The sequence below is a fragment of the Rhinichthys klamathensis genome, unplaced genomic scaffold (genome assembly GCF_029890125.1).
Source record: "Rhinichthys klamathensis goyatoka isolate OS25496 unplaced genomic scaffold, OSU_Roscu_1.1 h1tg000262l_1, whole genome shotgun sequence".
Lineage (NCBI taxonomy): Eukaryota > Metazoa > Chordata > Actinopteri > Cypriniformes > Leuciscidae > Rhinichthys > Rhinichthys klamathensis.
In genome coordinates, this window is record NW_026606783.1 from 1,973,546 (window position 1) to 1,992,872 (window position 19,327).

Below are 19,327 nucleotides of genomic sequence, written 5' to 3' on the forward strand. Positions count from 1 at the left end.
ACTCTTTAATAATGTTTGATTCACACATTCTCTGTGGAGGTTAAGCTAAATATTTGCCATATCTGAGTCTTTTCAATGTTATTAATCACTGCATGTATACTATTGTCTGTAAAATACTAATCTAACCTTGAAATGCTCCATTTACCCAAAAAAAAAAAAAAATCACAAAACCGTGTTTGCAAGTAATCAGTTTAATAAATATGACTAAAATTTTCAAGTGTGTTGAATTTGAATATAAGAGAATATGCATACAAATTGGACAGATGAAAACTCTGCAAACTCCAAAACCACCCAAATCCTGCGTTTATCATTAAAAGGAGCCTATGCACCCTGGTTTGGCCTGCGATTGAAACCACCTGCGAGATTTTAGTTCCATCTAGTGGCATATGGTGGAGCTGCTACTTTTCTGCAGGTGAACAAAAGGACATACACATTTGTATTAGATATGTCTAAAAAAAAAAAAAATAGCTAAACAGCATTACAATAAAATTCACTTGAGAATTCAGAAAGAAATCATTTGCATTAACTTTGGCTTAAGTGCTTGGTCAAGTGGTGATTGGTTTAATAATGCCACGCCACAACCGTTACCATAGAAATAATACAAATAAATTCTATATTTATTGTAACAGTTCTATGAAATTGAAAAATCCCTTTGAACTTACGATTCCAGAATTTCAGCTTGCTGAAATTACAAAACCCACCAGGATTTGGTCAACATGTGACTTTTTTTGCTTCCCAGTTCCCTCTCCCCATCCTTCCATTCCCTCTCACTCTTTGACAATATCTGGTACAGTATAATCTAGTATGAAACAAATCAATCAAGGGATGAGATACCTACATCACAAAAAACAGCTTGAAATCTCAGCAGATGGCAGTAGAGCTCATAAATTTCTCCACAAAATGCAAGACCTCGAAAAACACACGCTAACTTGGTAAAAAGTAATGGATAAAACTCTGGGTGGTCACTCTCAATAGAATTAAATACAATTTAGATGATTGTTAAAGTATAGAACCATGTTCTATAATTTGTGCCTTTTTAGTCTTCCTACCTTGTTGGGGGAAAAAAGTTTAAACCAGCCTAAGATAGTTTGTTTGGTTTTTATTCTGGTCTTCCAGCCACAATTATTTATTCTGGTCTTCCAGCCACAATTTCCCAAAACCCCTTTAAAACCTTATACAACCTAGACTGATTTGTTAAATGAAAACATGCTATGTGTGTTCCTTTTAGCCACACATTGAATATTTCACAGGTCAGCAAATGTTCAACAGTATCTCTGAGGATAGTTTATGGACTGCCATACCTAAACCTGAATATGTGACCTCAGGTTGGTTGAGGAAAACCCCAGCTGGGTACGGGAATCTCCCTTTTCAATTTGAGTAGCTTCTCACTGCGCTGACCCTCAGTTTCTATGACATCCTGCTCCTCAAGTGATTGACGAATGAGGGACTTGAGCAAGGGCAGTCCAAGGCCAGTCGTGGCAGAGACTGGGACGATGTGCATAAAACGCATTCGTGTTTTAGGGGTGACGTCCTCAGGAAAGATGTGGCTTGATTCTAGGGAAAGCAGAGCATCACTCTAAAATTATCAATCAAGGAAAAATGCAGAAAAATGTAAAGGTCAGTGCAGTGGAACAATCACATTAGGCCTGCATTTCAGCAAAATGTACTTGTGGTAGAAAATTGAGACTGCCAAAATGGTCAAGTACAAATCACCATCTTTATAGAATAATTGCAGTACATACTTGTGGGAATGGTCATTTTCAAGAGTGCTTTTAAAACAATTGCATGAAAAATAATGCTACCACTTTATTGATAAAAGCATCCGTGTCATGATATGACATTTCTGACGCACCCGCTATATACCTAAAATAACACAAAACAAAGGCTAAGTCTAAACTAATATACACATCTGTGACTAATATTCATTACATTACCTATTTAATGGTCCCTAAATAGCTTGTTTGCTTCCAATAATACCTACCTTCCTGGTTCTCCAAGTGAGCTTCCAGCTCTCTGAGCCGGCCCTGAGCCTCAGGGAGGTCCATCTTATTTATGACCAGGATGGCTGGCTTGTCTAACAGTTCCTCCTTATACAACTCCAGCTCCTGATCAACAAAAAAAGATCAAGAGCAAGTTATGCAGCAAAATCTTGTATACAGAAGCATTTCGTTGAGAAAAGCAGTAGTGTTTTAATTAGTTCACATGTGACATGGGTTGTGTGTGTATGTGTGTGTGTGTGTAATACTTTTTAAAGGTTTGGGGTTGGTAAGAGTTTTTAAAACATTTTTGAAAGATGTCTCTTTTGCTCACTAAGGCTACATTTATTTTATAAAAAAAATTTGACTGGAAAAAAAAACAGTAAAACAGAAATATTACAATTTAAAATAACTTTTATATTTTAATATATTTGATAATGTAATTTATTTCTGTAATGACAAAGCTGAATTTTCAGCAACTATTATTTGCTTATTTGGATCTCAAGAATATTATTTTCAATATTGAAAACAGTTGTGCTGCCTATTTATTTAGGATTCTTTTATGAAAAGAAAGTTCAAAAGAACAGCATTTATTTGAAATAGCAATCTTTTGTAATATTATAAATGTCTTTATTGCTTTTGATCAATTCAATGCATTCTTATAAATAAAAGTTATAATTTTTTTTATCTTAACCCCCAAACTTAGGAACGGTAGTGTATATGTTTACCTTGGTTAAAAGCAGTACAGTTTCAAATGCAGACCTAAACGGGGTGTTACTAGCTAGCTGAAACCCACAGATATCGACCTGAAACATCAGAACATGAGATTACTATACAACTCTCCCAGTTCTTAACATTAAGTTCACAACATAACAGACTGAACTCAGTACCACAAACATGAGCTGCTTGGTTCTTTCCACATGCTTGAGAAACTTGTGTCCCATGCCTTTATTCACGTGAGCACCTTCAATGAGTCCTGGTAAGTCTGCCATAGAAACCTTCAGAGAAAAATAACTTCTGTAACTCATTCTGACATCAGTCTGAAGAAGTGTGAATTATAAGACACAACATATAACATACAATCACATTTGCTAAAGATCTGTTTATGAAAAATGTAACTGTATATTGTAATTTTTGGTTTAAATCTTGGTTTAACTGTATATTGTAATTTTGGTTTAATTATCTTTATGGAAGAAGGTCAAAACCAAGCTTGTCAATCAGTATGCAGAATAAATCTAATTTAGTTATATCCTTATTAAAAACAAAGACTCTTCACACAATGTGGTCTTCTAAACAGGCATGCCACTGTTGTAACTATATTAAGTAATGACATGATAGCATCCTGAGAATGGATGTTATGAGTTCAGCACATTTTGAAGAGCATATCATCCTACCTGCTTGTGGTCATCATACATGATCTTTCCGATTTCAGGTCTTAAAGTTGTAACTAAGGTGGGGGAAAGGGGATGATTGTAAAAACAGCAATAAATATCATATATGAATCATTCTCCCACTTTCAACTACTTTTTTTCCTGAAAATTTCTTATTATGTGTAAATATTTGTAAGAAAATAAAAAGATTTAACAACTGCGACATAAACCGAACACATTTCACATTTGACGAACAGAAATGAAATGTGTCCCTGAAAGGGAGGCCAATATCAAAAGCAGCAGGGAGTATCTGGTGTGCCTAGCAGATGCTTTAAGAGCTATTAGTGCATCTCATCCTCATGGACTGTGGACTATGGCATGTTCACACAGGTGATTAGGGACCCTGGGCATCTTTCTCCTGGTGTTTTTCCAGAGACAGCGAAAAGGTATCTTTAAAGTTATTGAATTAATGAATGAATGAATGACGCATTTTATATAGCGCTATCATATGTACTACTGTACACCCAAAGCGCTTTACAATCATATCAGGGGATCTCTCCTCAACCACCACCAGTGTGCAGCATTCACTTGGATGATGTGACGGCAGACACAGAACAGCGGCGCCAGTGCATTCACAACACACCAGCTATAGGTGGAGAGGAGAGAATGACAGAGCCAATTAAATGGATGGGGATTATTAGGAGCCAATGGGGGGAATGTGGCCAGGACACCAGGGTTACACCCCTACTCTTTACGAGAAGTGCCATGGGATTTTTAATGACCACAGAGACAGGACCTCGGTTTAACGTCTCATCCGAAGGACTGAACTGCTATTGTAACAGTGACCTTAATTTTCTTTTGGACTTTTCCACAGGTGCATGTGCAAAAATTGTTTATGGTTCACTGAACAAGCATGAAAAACTTTGTTTAAACCCTTTTCAATAAAGATCTGTAAAACTTATTTGGATTTTTACAAAATTATCTTTAAAATACAGTATCCTGAAAAAGGGACATTTCTTTTTTTGCGATAGATAGATAGATAGATAGATAGATAGATAGATAGATAGATAGATAGATAGATAGATAGATAGATAGATAGATAGATAGATAGATAGATAGATAGATAGATAGATAGATAGATAGATAGATAGATAGATAGATAGATAGATAGATAGATAGATAGATAGATAGATAGTTCAACTTTTCACTACATTGGTTTAATTTGTTACTGAGTTTCAGTACTCACAGGGATAGCTGGCAATCATTGGTTTAGCATGAGACAAGGCAGTCAGCAAGGAGGATTTGCCTGCATTGGGAAACCTGTCAAAATAATACAAGCCTATCAAACCTGTAAAAAAATGTTTGATGTGTGTGAGTGAAATACACAGAAAAACAATAACACAAGGAGGGTCACAAAGAATGACACATAGCAGTTTTTTATGACTTACATCACAATCAATAAAGTATTTACATACCAAGTATAGTTGAATTATACATTATATTTTTTGTGCAATTTTCCTACATCATGTTTAGCTCTTTATGTGCTTTACTTTTGACAGCAATACTTCCCACCCCAGTCCACATTCTGTGTAGAGATTCTCTCACCCTACAAGTCCAAGATCTGCAATGAGTTTAAGGTCCAGCCGAATCTGTCTGGTTTGACCTTTACTGGGTAAGAACCCAGAGTGAAGAGAGCCACCATGACCACCTCTAGCCACCAAAAGTCTGTCTCCTTCACAGTTCAACTCCCCTAAAGTGAAAAGAATAAAATGTTCAATGACACAGAGTACACTGTTGCCCCTTTTCCACCAAAGCATTTTGAGAGCCGGTTCGGAGCCGGTGCCTACTTGCGAACCAGTTGTTTGTGTTTCGACAGCCAAAGAACCGGTTCTCGGCCAGGAAAATTGGTTCCAAAGCGGCACCAACTCTTTGCTGGACTACAACCCTTCTTTTACCACGTCATGCTTACGTCGGGGGCTGGGGGCGGGTTACTGTGAACAACAACATGACGGGAATGGGAAAGCTAAGACGTATGGCGACATACACAGTGATGTAACGACGTCATTCGCTGGGCTCTCTAGTCAGTGGAAAAACAAACAGGTTCTGAGAAGGTTCGCAAGTTGAACCAACTTTGAACCAGCACCAGTTCCGAACCAGTTCTTTTTTTGGTGGAAACGAGGTATGTGAAAAGGAACAAACAACACAAATTGGCATTTGATATAAAAGTTCAAATGTGAGAGAAAATGTGTAGAAAAACGTCAAACAAAGAAGTGAAGTGATATGAGGAATGTGAAAGGAAAACACTGGATGATATAGATGTTATAGAGAGGTGTAAATGGAATTACCTAGTATTCTCCCCCCATCCGTTGTGACACTGATCCCAGTAGGTGCGAATACCTGGGTGTCCTCTCCTTTCGCCCCTCTCAGAGCATGAATACTGACAAACACACCACACAAAACTTTACTTAGTCTCTATACTACAAAATCACCACAATCCAAAGATTCAACAGCTCTCAAATTCAGGTTTTAAAAGTCAATAAACAACTTTGTGTGAGAAGAAGTCCAAAAATAAGTGTTTATTTACTGCCTTGTGCACATTCTCTTAAATGAAACATACATATTCTGCACATTTAAATCTGAAATGATAAACATGAAAATTAAAGAAATTGTCCACAGAATCATCTCCTCCTGGTATGCTCAGTGTGCTGATTTTCTGGGTGCATGCAAACAATGAAAACATTCTTGCATTTATCATAATCTGAACAGGTGGAACGCAAAAATATTTAATGAATAACGACAAAGTGTTCCTCACAAAACTTTTAAAGACGTGCAAAGATTTTTGCACTACTTTAATTGATTTATGGAGCATGACATTTGGGTTCGCAGTTTCGTTATATGGAAAAACAAGCTTGGATATTCTGCTAAATATCTTGAAAGTTCAATAGACTATTTGATAGCAACTATTTAAAAGATTGTGAATGCATCCTCTGCATGGAGCTAGTAATCCTTCACAATATCAGAACAATATAGACCTCCTTACATCAGATTCACCAGACAAAAGAATAACACCTACAATGCATCTGTTTTAGATTTCTCACTCCAACACAATCAATCAATAGGAGAGATCACACAATCTATTACTGCAAAAATAGGGCCCTGTGACATGACATACACTCACCTAAAGGATTATTAGGAACACCTGTTCAATTTCTCATTAATGCAATTATCTAATCAACCAATCACATGGCAGTTGCTTCAATGCATTTAGGGGTGTGGTCCTGGTCAAGACAATCTCCTGAACTCCAAACTGAATGTCAGAATGGGAAAGTAAGGTGATTTAAGCAATTTTGAGCGTGGCATGGTTGTTGGCCAGATTGAAAGTGGCAAGAGGGGAAAGAGTATCAGATCATGTATCCGTGTTTACAGGAGAGCTACTAGCAATTATGATAGCAATTAATAAAATAAATGAAATGGGGCTAAGTAAAACTTTAATATGCTCAGATTCAAGTTCAGCCTTGATGTGCCTGGAAGCTCAAAAATCAGATACTAGACAGGATATTGTTTTGGAAATCTTACAGATATTGTTCATAATGCAACAAAAAAATAAGATAGTTAAGTTTTTATGGGTTCCGGCACATACTGGAGTGTCTGGAAATGAAGCAGCAGATAAACTAGCAAAACAGTCTATGGCAAAGGAAAATATAGATATGCAAATTAGGTATAGTAAATTAGAAATCAAATCAATAATTAAACGGGAGATAAATAAAAATTGGCAATCGTATTGGGATAATGAGGAAAAAGGTAGACATTTACATTTAATACAACCATTGGTAGGTAGAGGAAGGAATTCAAGTGGGAGAAGGAAAGAAGACTGTATTATTTCTAGATTAAGACTGGGACATACAGGACTTAATTCAACAATGCAAATAATAGGAAAACATCCTACAGGATTATGTGAATGGTGTGGAATCAGAGAAACAGTGGAACATGTACTTATTAAGTGTAATGAATATTCTGAAGAAAGAAGTAAGTTAATTGAAGAATTTGAGATGAAAGATAATCAACAATTAACATTAAAGATGGTTTTAAACTCAGTAGAGGGGGGTAGGTTAATAATAAAGTTTTTAAATAGAACAAATTTGATCTTTAGAATATAGATAGGCTATTAGTGTTTTTAGTATCAGTATCCCGCTCTGGAAGATGAGGGACTTTGGCTGTAGATGGAGGAGCTGAACACGCAGCAACATTGAAAGCACGAGTCCTGATTGTTCTGGGAGTTGTGATATTGTCTCTGATCTATTACCTACAGTAGATGGCGGTAATGCTCTTTTTAAGAATGCGAACCGCCAATAAGCCCAAAGAAGAAGAAGAAGCATGGTTGTTGGTGCCAGACGGGCCGGTCTGAGTATTTCACAATCTGCTCAGTTACTGGGATTTTCATGCACAACCATTTCTAGGGTTTATAAAGAATGGTGTGAAAAGGTTAGAACATCCAGTATGCGGCAGTCCTGTGGGCGAAAATGCCTTGCTGATGCTAGAGGTCAGAGGAGAATGGGCCGACTGATTCAAGCTGATAGAAGAGCAACTTTGACTGAAATAACCACTCGTTACAACCGAGGTATGCAGCAAAGCATTTGTGAAGCCACAACACGCACAACCTTGAGGCGGATGGGCTACAACAGCAGAAGACCCCACCGGGTACCACTCATCTCCACTACAAATAGGAAAAAGAGGCTACAATTTGCAAGAGCTCACCAAAATTGGACAGTTGAAGACTGGAAAAATGTTGCCTGGTCGGATGAGTCTCGATTTCTGTTAAGACATTCAGAGGGTAGAGTCAGAATTTAGCGTAAACAGAATGAGAATATGGATCCATCATGCCTTGTTACCACTGTGCAGGCTGGTGGTGGTGGTGTAATGGTGTAGGGGATGTTTTCTTGGCACACTTTAGGCCCCTTAGTGCCAATTGGGCATCGTTTAAATGCCACGGCCTACCTGAGCATTGTTTCTGACCATGTCCATCCCTTTATGGCCACCATGTACCCATCCTCTGATGGCTACTTCCAGCAGGATAATGCACCATGTCACAAAGCTCGAATCATTTAAAATTGGTTTCTTGAACATGACAATGAGTTCACTGTACTAAAATGGCCCCCACAGTCACCAGATCTCAACCCAATAGAGCATTTTTGGGATGTGGTGGAACGGGAGCTTCGTGCCCTGGATGTGCATCCCACAAATCTCCATCAACTGCAAGATGCTATCCTATCAATATGGGCCAACATTTCTAAAGAATGCTTTCAGCACCTTGTTGAATCAATGCCACGTAGAATTAAGGCAGTTCTGAAGGCGAAAGGGGGTCAAACACAGTATTAGTATGGTGTTCCTAATAATCCTTTAGGTGAGTGTATATATACATGACACACAAAAATATCTTATTGTGGATTAAAAACATAATAATATATTGAAAAGACAAAAATACTATTATATTATCCATATAATATAAGAAATTCCTACTATTGCCTTTCAGAGGTATTACTGACCATTTCCATTTCTCTCACCCTTATACTCTTTCTAAGAAAAAAGAACTCACCTGCTGTTTGAACCAACACCTGCAGTGAATCGTTTGTTAGGGTGTTTGTCCTTGATTTGCTTCAATGTAGTGCCTTTTTTGGCCACCACACACACGTCTCCACCATTTCCCCCATTTCCCCCTAAACGGGGCAAACCCATTCCTCCGCTTCCACCCCTCACATACAGCCGTATATTATCCACAAAGTTGCCATACTGAAATAAAAGAGATGCCGAATTAAGTTCATGAAACTGTTTATTTCACTTTTGAACGCATGGAAAATTTCAAGCATAAAGATATTTATTTCTCTGGTGTTGACAGTACAAATATCTTCATTTGTGTTCCGAAGATGAACGAAGGTCTTGGTTTGGAATGACATGAGGGTCAGTAATTAATGACAGAAATGTCATTTTTGTGTGAACTAACAATTTAAAGTCACGTTTTGCGTTTGTGGTTCAGATAAATCATACATTTCACATGGCCTACGTGTTTTATGCTGTTGGTGTGTGTTTGTTTATTAAGAATGTTTTATCATAAACCCAACCTAAATGAACCTTCAACAGCATAAGAACAGAGCCCTCAAATGATGTCCCTTTGAAGTGAGACCTGAGTGAGCAGGAAATAGCTACGTCTTGAGTCGAGGGAGGAGCTTAAGACGCATGCCACAAACGCCTCGTCAACATTACGCACGGTGCACTTTGCAGCATACTAAATTTCATTAAAGTGTGTGGTCTGGGCGCATGAGGAAAATTACCTATAGCCTAGGCTACTTACTTATTCACGTCATCACACCGCTGCTAGCCCTAACCCCATAGGGAGATTAGCCAATAAACGCATTCATTTATGAAAATAGTCCTAGGCTTAGGCTATAGCCGACTCTGAAAAAGACAAAATAAGGACTTAAATCAGATGTATGGATAATGTTAATTGGAACAGCATGTGCCAGCTCGATTTCAACTCATTTCACCACAAGATGACAATATGCTAAACATGTTAAGTGTGTTTGTAGTTTTTGTGTCATTAACAGATCGTGTAACAAATTACTATATGACTATTACTGTTACAGTAACAGTAATAATCATATAGTAATTTGTTACACGATCTGTTAATGACACAAAAACTGAGCATGTGAAGGTCGGGCCACCTATGACTTCCTAAATGTCATTCTATAAATTTGCCAACGTTACTAACCTTGCGGAAGCAAGCTCTGCTTGTCCAGACCATCCCGAAACAACTCCTCAAGTCAGATATTGTCCTGACCTGGCACACAATCTATCCGTTTTTAGTTACAACGTTCCTGATTCTGCATTGCTGAAATGAAGGACCAAACACGTGTGTGCTTCCGGAAACATGGCGATGTGTGCCGTGATTGGCTGAAAGTGCTGATGTTTCCGCCTCTCCCTGTCAGAACTAAACTAAAAAGTAAACAATAAATAAATAAAATAAACATTTATTCACCTTTTTTCTCATGGTTTTTCAATATAATTTATAAAATTATATTATATAATAGAATAGCATTGTTCTAATAGGGGCACTTTGTAACGCAGTGTGACAACATGCCCCACCTGCACAACTGGGGTTTAACCCCGGCTAGTCTTCTGCTGGTTAAATAACTATCTCAACTGTTAAATAACAGATATACGTTTAAAATTATTTAAATTTAGACAAATTTGATATTAACACAAAAAAACAGAGATGAAAAATTAACATAAGTAAGAAATTTACTTTTGCTTATAAATGTTCAGTGATGTCTTCCAAAGATTTCTGAATTTTGGCGCATTTTTTTCTTTATATAGTCTTGGTATGGAAACTAGTAAATACACTAAGTTTCGTCATGCTAGCATGTGTGGAAGTATTTAAAACAAGTGTGTTGCAACTAGCCCTGTTAGTTTGTGCCCCGCTCACCCCTAGCTTTTCTTATAACTTGTTTAAAAACAAAACAAATACTTGATTATTTATTTCATAAGGCACATACCTAAAACCTGGCAGTATAAATTATGCCACTGTGTCAGACAAAACTGGCATAAGGTAAATATGAGCAAGCTCCCTTTGAGAGATAATTAATATTATTATAATTACCATTGTTGAAAACTACGACTTAAAAAAAAAAAAAAAAATTTTTTAAATATTGTTGGCCCACTTTGGCTAAATGTGTAAGATAAAGTGGGCATGTGGGATTCAGGTGAAGTCGGCGACCTTTACACTTCATTATACTCAAATTAATTAGGCTAAACAAATTGACATTCACTGGTTATTTTGACATAATATGTCATAAAGTAGATATTATCTACTTTTTAGAAAACAGAATTGAGTGCGCCATTAGGAAATTCAAGTCAGAGATGGAAGAAAGGAAAGAAAGAGCATAGTTATAAGTTAAATATAATTGAATAAATTCAATCTGTGGAGTAAAGAAAAGATGAGAGGAGGAAAATGTAGATGAAGAATATAAAGTTTCATAGTATTTACACAATTTAAGTTAATTTAAAGTGTTTAGAAAAACAGACAGCATTTTTGATAAATCAGGGATTTATCTGATTTATCAATGAATTTTACATGACAATAAATTTGTCTGGATTGCATGATCCTTAAAATGTTTATTTGTATATAGCCTACCTTGCAAATAACACATTATATAAACTGTATTCAAATTGATATATTATATAGCTGGACCTTAAAGTTAACAAAAACAGACTAATAAAAAAAAAGGAAAAAACATAGGTAGGCTATCTAAATTACACGTGTAACAATAAAACTTTACTCACCCTACAAAAAAGAAAAGAAAAAAAGAATAGTATAGGTTAATCATGAGCTCTACGTCTTGTGTTGCTTCGATTGTAATTTAATTATGTTCTTCACGTCAAGATCGAGGTTTTTAGTGTAAGTGGAATGGGCTACGGTCAACAGTATGACGTTTGAAACGTGGGCGCGCAGAGCTTTAAAAGTCTCCAGAAGTCGTTAAACACTCTGTCAAAGCCAATTATTCGCCTCAATGGTACGTCAGGAGACGTGTCTGCAGAACAATCGCAGAAAAGAAACGACTGAACAAACATTGTAAGTAAAATATCTTGAGTAATGTTATATACATGCAGCTATTTCACTTACTGTAATCGGAGAAAAAGGACTTTTGTTGCTTTTCCAAAAGGTTTTGTTTTACGCGGCATATTGTATGGTTCGCATAAACCGCAACAGTTTTCAAGTCCTAAAAGATTTCACTGTTGATTCCATAGGTTCCAATGGAACGATTAATTGGATTCCTTGACGGCCAGTGGTGGCGCCTTCTGTCAGCGTGTCTGCTCATGCTCGCCACCGCATCATCGGTCTCCATACCCAATCTCGAGATGCTGAATACCGAGAGGGCAGGAGGCGGCAAGACTCCCGGTCACCTGGGCGAGATAAACCGTGAATGCTGGGACACATCGTCACTAGCGGTAATACAAGCGCGTAAATTACCCGTTGCCGATACGGTTTCTGGTCTCTGGGACTTCATGACATACTTGAGCGAGTCTAATCAACCCAGACATCAAGGCATGTTCATGGAGCTGGCGCAGGTCTTTTGGGAGCGGTATGTGGACTGTGTGCTCGCTCGCGCGCACGGACTGGGCAGAAGGGCCAGTGCGTCCAGGCAAGAGATCATCAAAGTGCTAACTTATCATTCAAAAGGGATACAAATCTAGTCACTTTACTTTGTTTAAATTTGAATGTCTGTCAAAATGTATAGATTGAATGTATTTTATTCCTTTGTGACTCATATCAAACTTAAGCTAAATTAGCTTGTTAAATGTCGCTAATTCTGGTGCAACGGTGTCAGAATACATGCGAACCCACTATATTAAAACAAAAATCTTTTTAAGAACGTGTTGTCTACTCAGTCTACCTGTCCATGTAGGCCTACAATCTGTCTACCCTGAGACATGTAATTTATAAGTTCAATTCACAAATGAATTCACAAACATGTAAGAAAAAAATGCATAATTGATAAGGCAAAGCTGTTACATTTTACATAGTGCAAAACAACTAAACTCATTTATTGTGATATGGGAGCTGCACAATAATAGTAGGCCTATTTTTTATCATTATTATTGGATACACAACCTATTCGCTTGGATGTCTACAGTCAATTTTACATACCTGAGGCAACAGCAAAATGTCCCTTGAGTTCAGTTAGTCATGTATAACACTATCACTCTGGCGCACAGATCCCATGCAGTGCCACAACAGTCTCAGACAATAAACACAAATTGTGTTTATTGTCTGAGACACTTGTGGCACTGCATGGGATCTGTTAGATCGGCCTGATGACTTCACAATCAATCACAAATCTAATTAAGGTACCAGTTGCTCAATTACAGTCAACAAATACTTTTTTAAAGTGAAAGTGTATAGACCATGTGTCATGAACTGCTCGGTGGAAACAGACAGTGGTGATCCAAATGCAGGCTTTATTGAGAGGACAATCCAGAAACAGGTACGAGACAACAGGCAGATGTCAAAACCAGGTGAGCAGTCCAGATCAGCAAACATATAATGCAAGGATGAGGCAAACGGGAAGACCAGAAACAGGCAGGGAGTCCAGGAACCGTGAAACTAGGAAACACTAAGGAACTAGGAAAACGCTTAGGATGCAGTGAGACACATACAATACTGAGCCATGAACCAAGGGAAAACTCAGGCTTAAGACAGGTGCGCTAAACAAGATAATCAAACACAGGTGCATGAAATCAACCAAAATCAGTCCAGGGTGAAACCTAAAGGAAACAATAAACTAGGAAGGAGTGCCCCCCAGAGGCTCAAGCGGGCACTCCAGCCGCAGATCGTCACATAACCCCCCCTCTAAGGAGCGGCTTCCAGACGCTCCTAAGAGCTCCGGAGGGAGGTCGACGGGGGATGGGATGGAGGGCCAGGCCCGTGGAGAGGCAGGGGGCCAGGCCCATGGAGTGACCTGGGGCCTGGAGACCAGAGCAGGGCAAGAGCAGACTCGGAGGGAGACGAGGGCGGAGCAGACTCAGACGAGGGCGGAGCAGACTCGGAGGGAGACGAGGGCGGAGCAGACTCGGAGGGAGACGAGGGCGGAGCAGACTCAGACGAGGGCGGAGCAGACTCAGACGAGGGCGGAGCAGACTCGGAGGGAGACGAGGGCGGAGCAGACTCAGATGAGGTCCATGTCAGCGTCACCTCCATGGCCCTCACAGAGTACCTACTGCCCCCCCCAAAAAAATACTTGGGGAAATTCACAGGTTCAGGAAAGCCCTCCCGGAGCTTGAAGGGCGCAGGCAGGGCGAGGCGCAGAGGCGGGGCCGGCAGGGCGAGGCGCAGAGGCGGGGCCGGCAGGGCGAGGCGCAGAGGCGGGGCCGGCAGGGCGAGGCGCAGAGGCGGGGCCGGCAGGGCGAGGCGCAGAGGCGGGGCCGGCAGGGCGAGGCGCAGAGGCGGGGCCGGCAGGGCGAGGCGCAGAGGCGGGGCCGGCAGGGCGAGGCGCAGAGGCGGGGCCGGCAGGGCGAGGCGCAGAGGCGGGGCCGGCAGGGCGAGGCGCAGAGGCGGGGCCGGCAGGGCGAGGCGCAGAGGCGGGGCCGGCAGGGCGAGGCGCAGAGGCGGGGCCGGCAGGGCGAGGCGCAGAGGCGGGGCCGGCAGGGCGAGGCATCTGGGAACGCCTTCCGGAGCCTGGCGAGCCAAACGAGTCCTCCTCCTCCTCCTCCTGCGACGGCGCTTCACTGGGTTTGAAACTTTCACTTGGCTGGACTCACTTGACTTGGAACTTGACTCGGCGGCACTTGACTCACTTGACTCACTTGACTCACTGGAAGACTCAGAAGACGATGCACTTGACTCACTGGAAGACTCAGAAGACGATGCACCTGACTCACTGGAAGACTCAGAAGACGATGCACTTGACTCACTGGAAGACTCAGAAGATTCGGCTGGCACGCGCTTAGACTCAGTAGAAAACTCTTGAGGCAGGAATATAACGGAGCTTACGTGAAGTGTTAGAACGTCGGGATTCACATGTTGCGTGGATACGGCGGACCCTTTACGAAGCGCTGGTTCAAGTGGGCTTTCATGTAGCGCAAACTCGGCGGAGCACGTGTGAAGCGCTGATTCACCGGGAGACACTTGATGCGTGGATTCAGTGGGTACCTTGTACAATGGCGAATCGTCGGATCTTTTGTGAAGGAAAAGTTCCAAAAAATCCACAGTAAAAAGCGAACCGCTCATGGAAAAGGCCAGGTCAATATATTGAGTAAGAGTCCAGCTTGAACTCGGAAACGGTATAGCAGAGCCGAGTGGTTCAGACAGTCCTCCCCGAAAGAACATCATCAAACAGAAATCATTCAAGTAGGACTGACGAGCGAGCTTCAAAAAATCTGTCACAAAAACCTTGAGAGGACGTTCTCCTTGACGGAGGCTTACGATCTGCGCTGTGGGATCCATATCGAGGTCCGTGTTCCTCTCAGCCGCTGGATCAGTAGGGGCTCAGTATTCTGTCATGAACTGCTCGGTGGAAACAGACAGTGGTGATCCAAATGCAGGCTTTATTGAGAGGACAATCCAGAAACAGGTACGAGACAACAGGCAGATGTCAAAACCAGGTGAGCAGTCCAGATCAGCAAACATATAATGCAAGGATGAGGCAAACGGGAAGACCAGAAACAGGCAGGGAGTCCAGGAACCGTGAAACTAGGAAACACTAAGGAACTAGGAAAACGCTTAGGATGCAGTGAGACACATACAATACTGAGCCATGAACCAAGGGAAAACTCAGGCTTAAGACAGGTGCGCTAAACAAGATAATCAAACACAGGTGCATGAAATCAACCAAAATCAGTCCAGGGTGAAACCTAAAGGAAACAATAAACTAGGAAGGAGTGCCCCCCAGAGGCTCAAGCGGGCACTCCAGCCGCAGATCGTCACACCATGTAAAAGCTGATTGCATGTTTGCATGAAGTTGATTGAAAAGTGTGAAACGGTCATGTTCTTTTCTGCTACAGATTCATGTTTAGTACATCATGCAGTATACAGGTTTCAGACAGGGTTTTTTAGTTGACTAAAACTAAAACCTTAAAAAAAATCTCTAGGCTACTTAATAACGAGTTAATGTTAACTGAAATAAAATATTACATAGCCTTATTACTATTACTAAACCATTACTAAAACAATATTATCATGGCTTGACAATTGACATTAACACCTGCCAACCCACCAAATTTGGTTGGTTGAATTTTATATATTATATACAGTTAAAAAAGGCATCAGAAATAATAAAATATACGTGCAATGTATGTTGTCAAAAATATAGATTCTTCTATATCAATACATTACTGACATATCTGAAACGCTTCCAATACTCATTTTCACACATAAAATCCCTTCAGTACCAAATTGAGTTCTTTTTCGCTGCTTATGCATTTAAACAGTCAAATACACACAAACTAATGTAAAATCCAGGTCTTGGCGAGTATTCACATGTCAGTTATGTTTTAAGTGAAGGTAAACAGTGGAGAAAGAAAATGCATGTAAACAGTATACCAGATCTGTGCATCAGGTTTTAAAGTGACAGCAGCCTAACTTGCTGACAAATTATGAGATAATATTAATAATATATATATGGCAGTTTTTCCCCATGGTATCGATGTCAAAATTGTGGCCAGTGAAAATGCTGAGTGGCTGGTATAACTTTGAGAAACCACTAGCCACAGTGGCTGGTGAGCAAAAAAGTTAATGTCAAGCCCTGCTGAAAGTTAATGTCAAGCCCTGCTGTATAATATATAGATTTTAATGACATATATTTTAATGACATATTAATGACATTTTAATGACATATATGTGTGTGTGTGTGTGTGTGTGCAGGTGAGATCTGGTTCAATTTTTTTTCCAAAACCGATAAGCAAATGTTCACTATGGTAATCGTACATGTCAATATCATGATAAACCGCCATACGGTATACCGTTACAACCCAAATATAGGATATATATATATATATATATATATATATATATATATATATATATATATATATATATATATATATATATATATAAATTAATTAAAAATATTAATAAAAAACAAAATAGTTGTCTATATCAATGATAGGCTATGTCCTGTCTTTTAAACGTATGGAAATAAACTAATAAATGAAAATGGATGGCAACAAAATAATGCATGTCATTTTTACAGTCCATAGATGATGACACTCGTAGCAGAATATAGCCTACTCAGTGAAAATATACTTTAGTGAGTCTGTTTTTCAACATATTGTTTTAACTAAGGCTATATTGACTCATTTTAATGACATCCAGTCTAATAGGAACAACACCGTTTTGGTTGGTGTTCCAGAAAGGGTTGAGCCTTACTGATTAGGGCTGAGAGGTTACATAACATAGGCTAATGTAAATTAGTTTAGGAAACGATCTCTGACGATCCGCCGAACTGTCCTGGACCTGTTTACCATAGTTTCATCGAAGCAGAAATGCAGTTCCTAGCTGACCTAAATTAATAAGCAGCTTTGTTACGTATGAGAGTCATTTATGATTGCAGCAACGTGTTTGAACCAATCTAGCAAGCAATCTAACGGCGAGGGCACTAAAACCACCCCAGATAGCACACGTACGTCTGCAAGATGTCTGTTAAAGATCACTTCATCTGGAAAGCATCTGCTGTTTTCTAACATCTGATAGACATCTTTAAGATGTCAGTTTAACATACTTTCTAAATCATTACATCTTAAAGACATCTTCTGAACATCTATTTGACATCTGGACAGGAAACGTCCTAAAGACGTATTGCAGATGAGCAAACACTCTAAAAAAATACGTCTTCCAGATGTAAACACACACACATCAAATAGACGTCTCTGTGATGTACCTGTGCTATCAGGGACGCAATGACAGATAATGACGTATTCAGTAGAATTATAGCTATTTTATTAAAATAGCCCAAATGTCGTTTTTAGAATTAAAAACCCACCAATACTCACACATTTACTGAGATAAAACGCAAAAAGGATATTGAATAATAAAAAAAACATTGGCATTTTTGCTAAATAAACACTGACTTTTTTCTTCTTCTTTTTTTTTTTTTTTACATGGGCTGCGATAAGGTGTAATGTTTTTACAAACATGACGCAAGCATCGAGTAATGATCGATTGAGATTCCTCCCGTTTAACGGGAAAAAGTACTGTTATTACTGCCATGTGCACGAGGCAGACTCTGCGTATCTTGGCTCGCACATGCCTGCCGGTGCGGCACGAGGAGCAGATGCTGGATGGAGACTGACTATGGAGCGAATTATGTGCCAAAACCTCACACACACACAAAACGTGTTTTACTCACACCCAATGATTCACAAACAAACTCAATGTGGTTTGTAAATACAAAACATCACTCACAAACTAATGCATATTGTTCTGCAAATAAAAAACGTACCTATCAAACAAATACAGTATGTTTTACATATACATAGAAACATATTTCTTCAATGACAAAAATATCATCCAAGTACAAACTAAAATCTTTCAAGTACAAAACAAAATTCTACAAGTACGAAACAAAATTCTACAAGTACAAAACAAAAACCTTCAAGTACAAAACAAAATTCTACAAGTACAAAACAAAATTCTACAAGTACAAAACAAAATTCTACAAGTACGAAAAACGTCCACAAATGCAGTTGAGCAACTTCCTCTTTTAGAACAGTAGATGGCGCTAAGATAGGGGATCAATTTCGCGCTAGTCTCTCGGGAGAAACACTGATGTGAAACGCGTGCTTGCCTTTGCCCATGGGAAAATGAGCAGTGAACAGGTGTGTTTCTGTCTTACTTTATCTATAATTTACCTTATTGAGGTTTTGGTAAATGTTTATTATATAGCCTAGACAGAAATCCACATTAGCACTTAGTAGCACTCCACTCTAGGATAAGGGAATCTATAAACTGAAAGCTCTGCCATCATGTTGCTTTTTACATTTTTGCAAAAACGTTTCATTTACTGAATGAGTCTATTTCTTTTGTTCTCCATAAATTAATGAGAACATTTCATTTAATTGAAAGGGTCCCACTTATTCATTAATTTAGTTGGAATTCAGTCAGCGTAACTGTTAATGTAATAAAATAATGAATGAACAAAACAAACAATATACAATTGTTTCTTAACTTCCCTGTGACGTATTGCCCAAATTATTATTTTGGACAGACAAATGAAACCCTCCTTTCAATTAAATTAAATGTTCTCATTAATTTATGGAGAACGAAAGAAATAGATTTGTTCAGTGTACATAATCACTAATTTAGTAATTTCACACGCGTCTTATGTAGATTTTTTTTTTTTTTGAAGCAACATAATGATACAGCTTTCAGCTTAGATTCCCCTATAGAGAGAGTGAAGTGCTACTAGCGGTAATATGGATTTTTGTCTAGATGTA

The 19,327-nt window shown here is 39.2% G+C and overlaps 1 protein-coding gene across 1 annotated transcript; it reads right to left on the reverse strand.

Moving 5' to 3' along the window:
• Positions 1 to 1,181: 1,181 nt before the first annotated feature.
• gtpbp10 (GTP-binding protein 10 (putative)) lies at positions 1,182 to 10,252 on the reverse strand. Its single transcript, XM_056267619.1, has 10 exons — positions 10,110 to 10,252; positions 8,940 to 9,133; positions 5,692 to 5,783; positions 4,952 to 5,096; positions 4,593 to 4,666; positions 3,371 to 3,423; positions 2,867 to 2,974; positions 2,705 to 2,782; positions 1,982 to 2,105; positions 1,182 to 1,554 (listed from the first exon to the last, which is right to left on the reverse strand). The coding sequence occupies exons 1-10, from the start codon at positions 10,140 to 10,142 to the stop codon at positions 1,322 to 1,324; spliced, it is 1,134 nt and encodes a 377-aa protein (XP_056123594.1). The 5' UTR covers positions 10,143 to 10,252; the 3' UTR covers positions 1,182 to 1,321.
• Between the last annotated feature and the right edge of the window lie 9,075 nt (positions 10,253 to 19,327).

Excerpts from the sequence above, each read along its gene's own strand:
- gtpbp10 (XM_056267619.1), bottom strand. The coding sequence starts at position 10,142 with ATGGTCTGGACAAGCAGAGCTTGCTTCCGCAAG. Across the intron at positions 2,106-2,704 it reads CTGTACTGCTTTTAACCAAG|GAGCTGGAGTTGTATAAGGA; the intron begins GTAAACATATAC and ends TTTGTTGATCAG. Across the intron at positions 1,555-1,981 it reads TCACTTGGAGAACCAGGAAG|AATCAAGCCACATCTTTCCT; the intron begins GTAGGTATTATT and ends TGCTTTCCCTAG.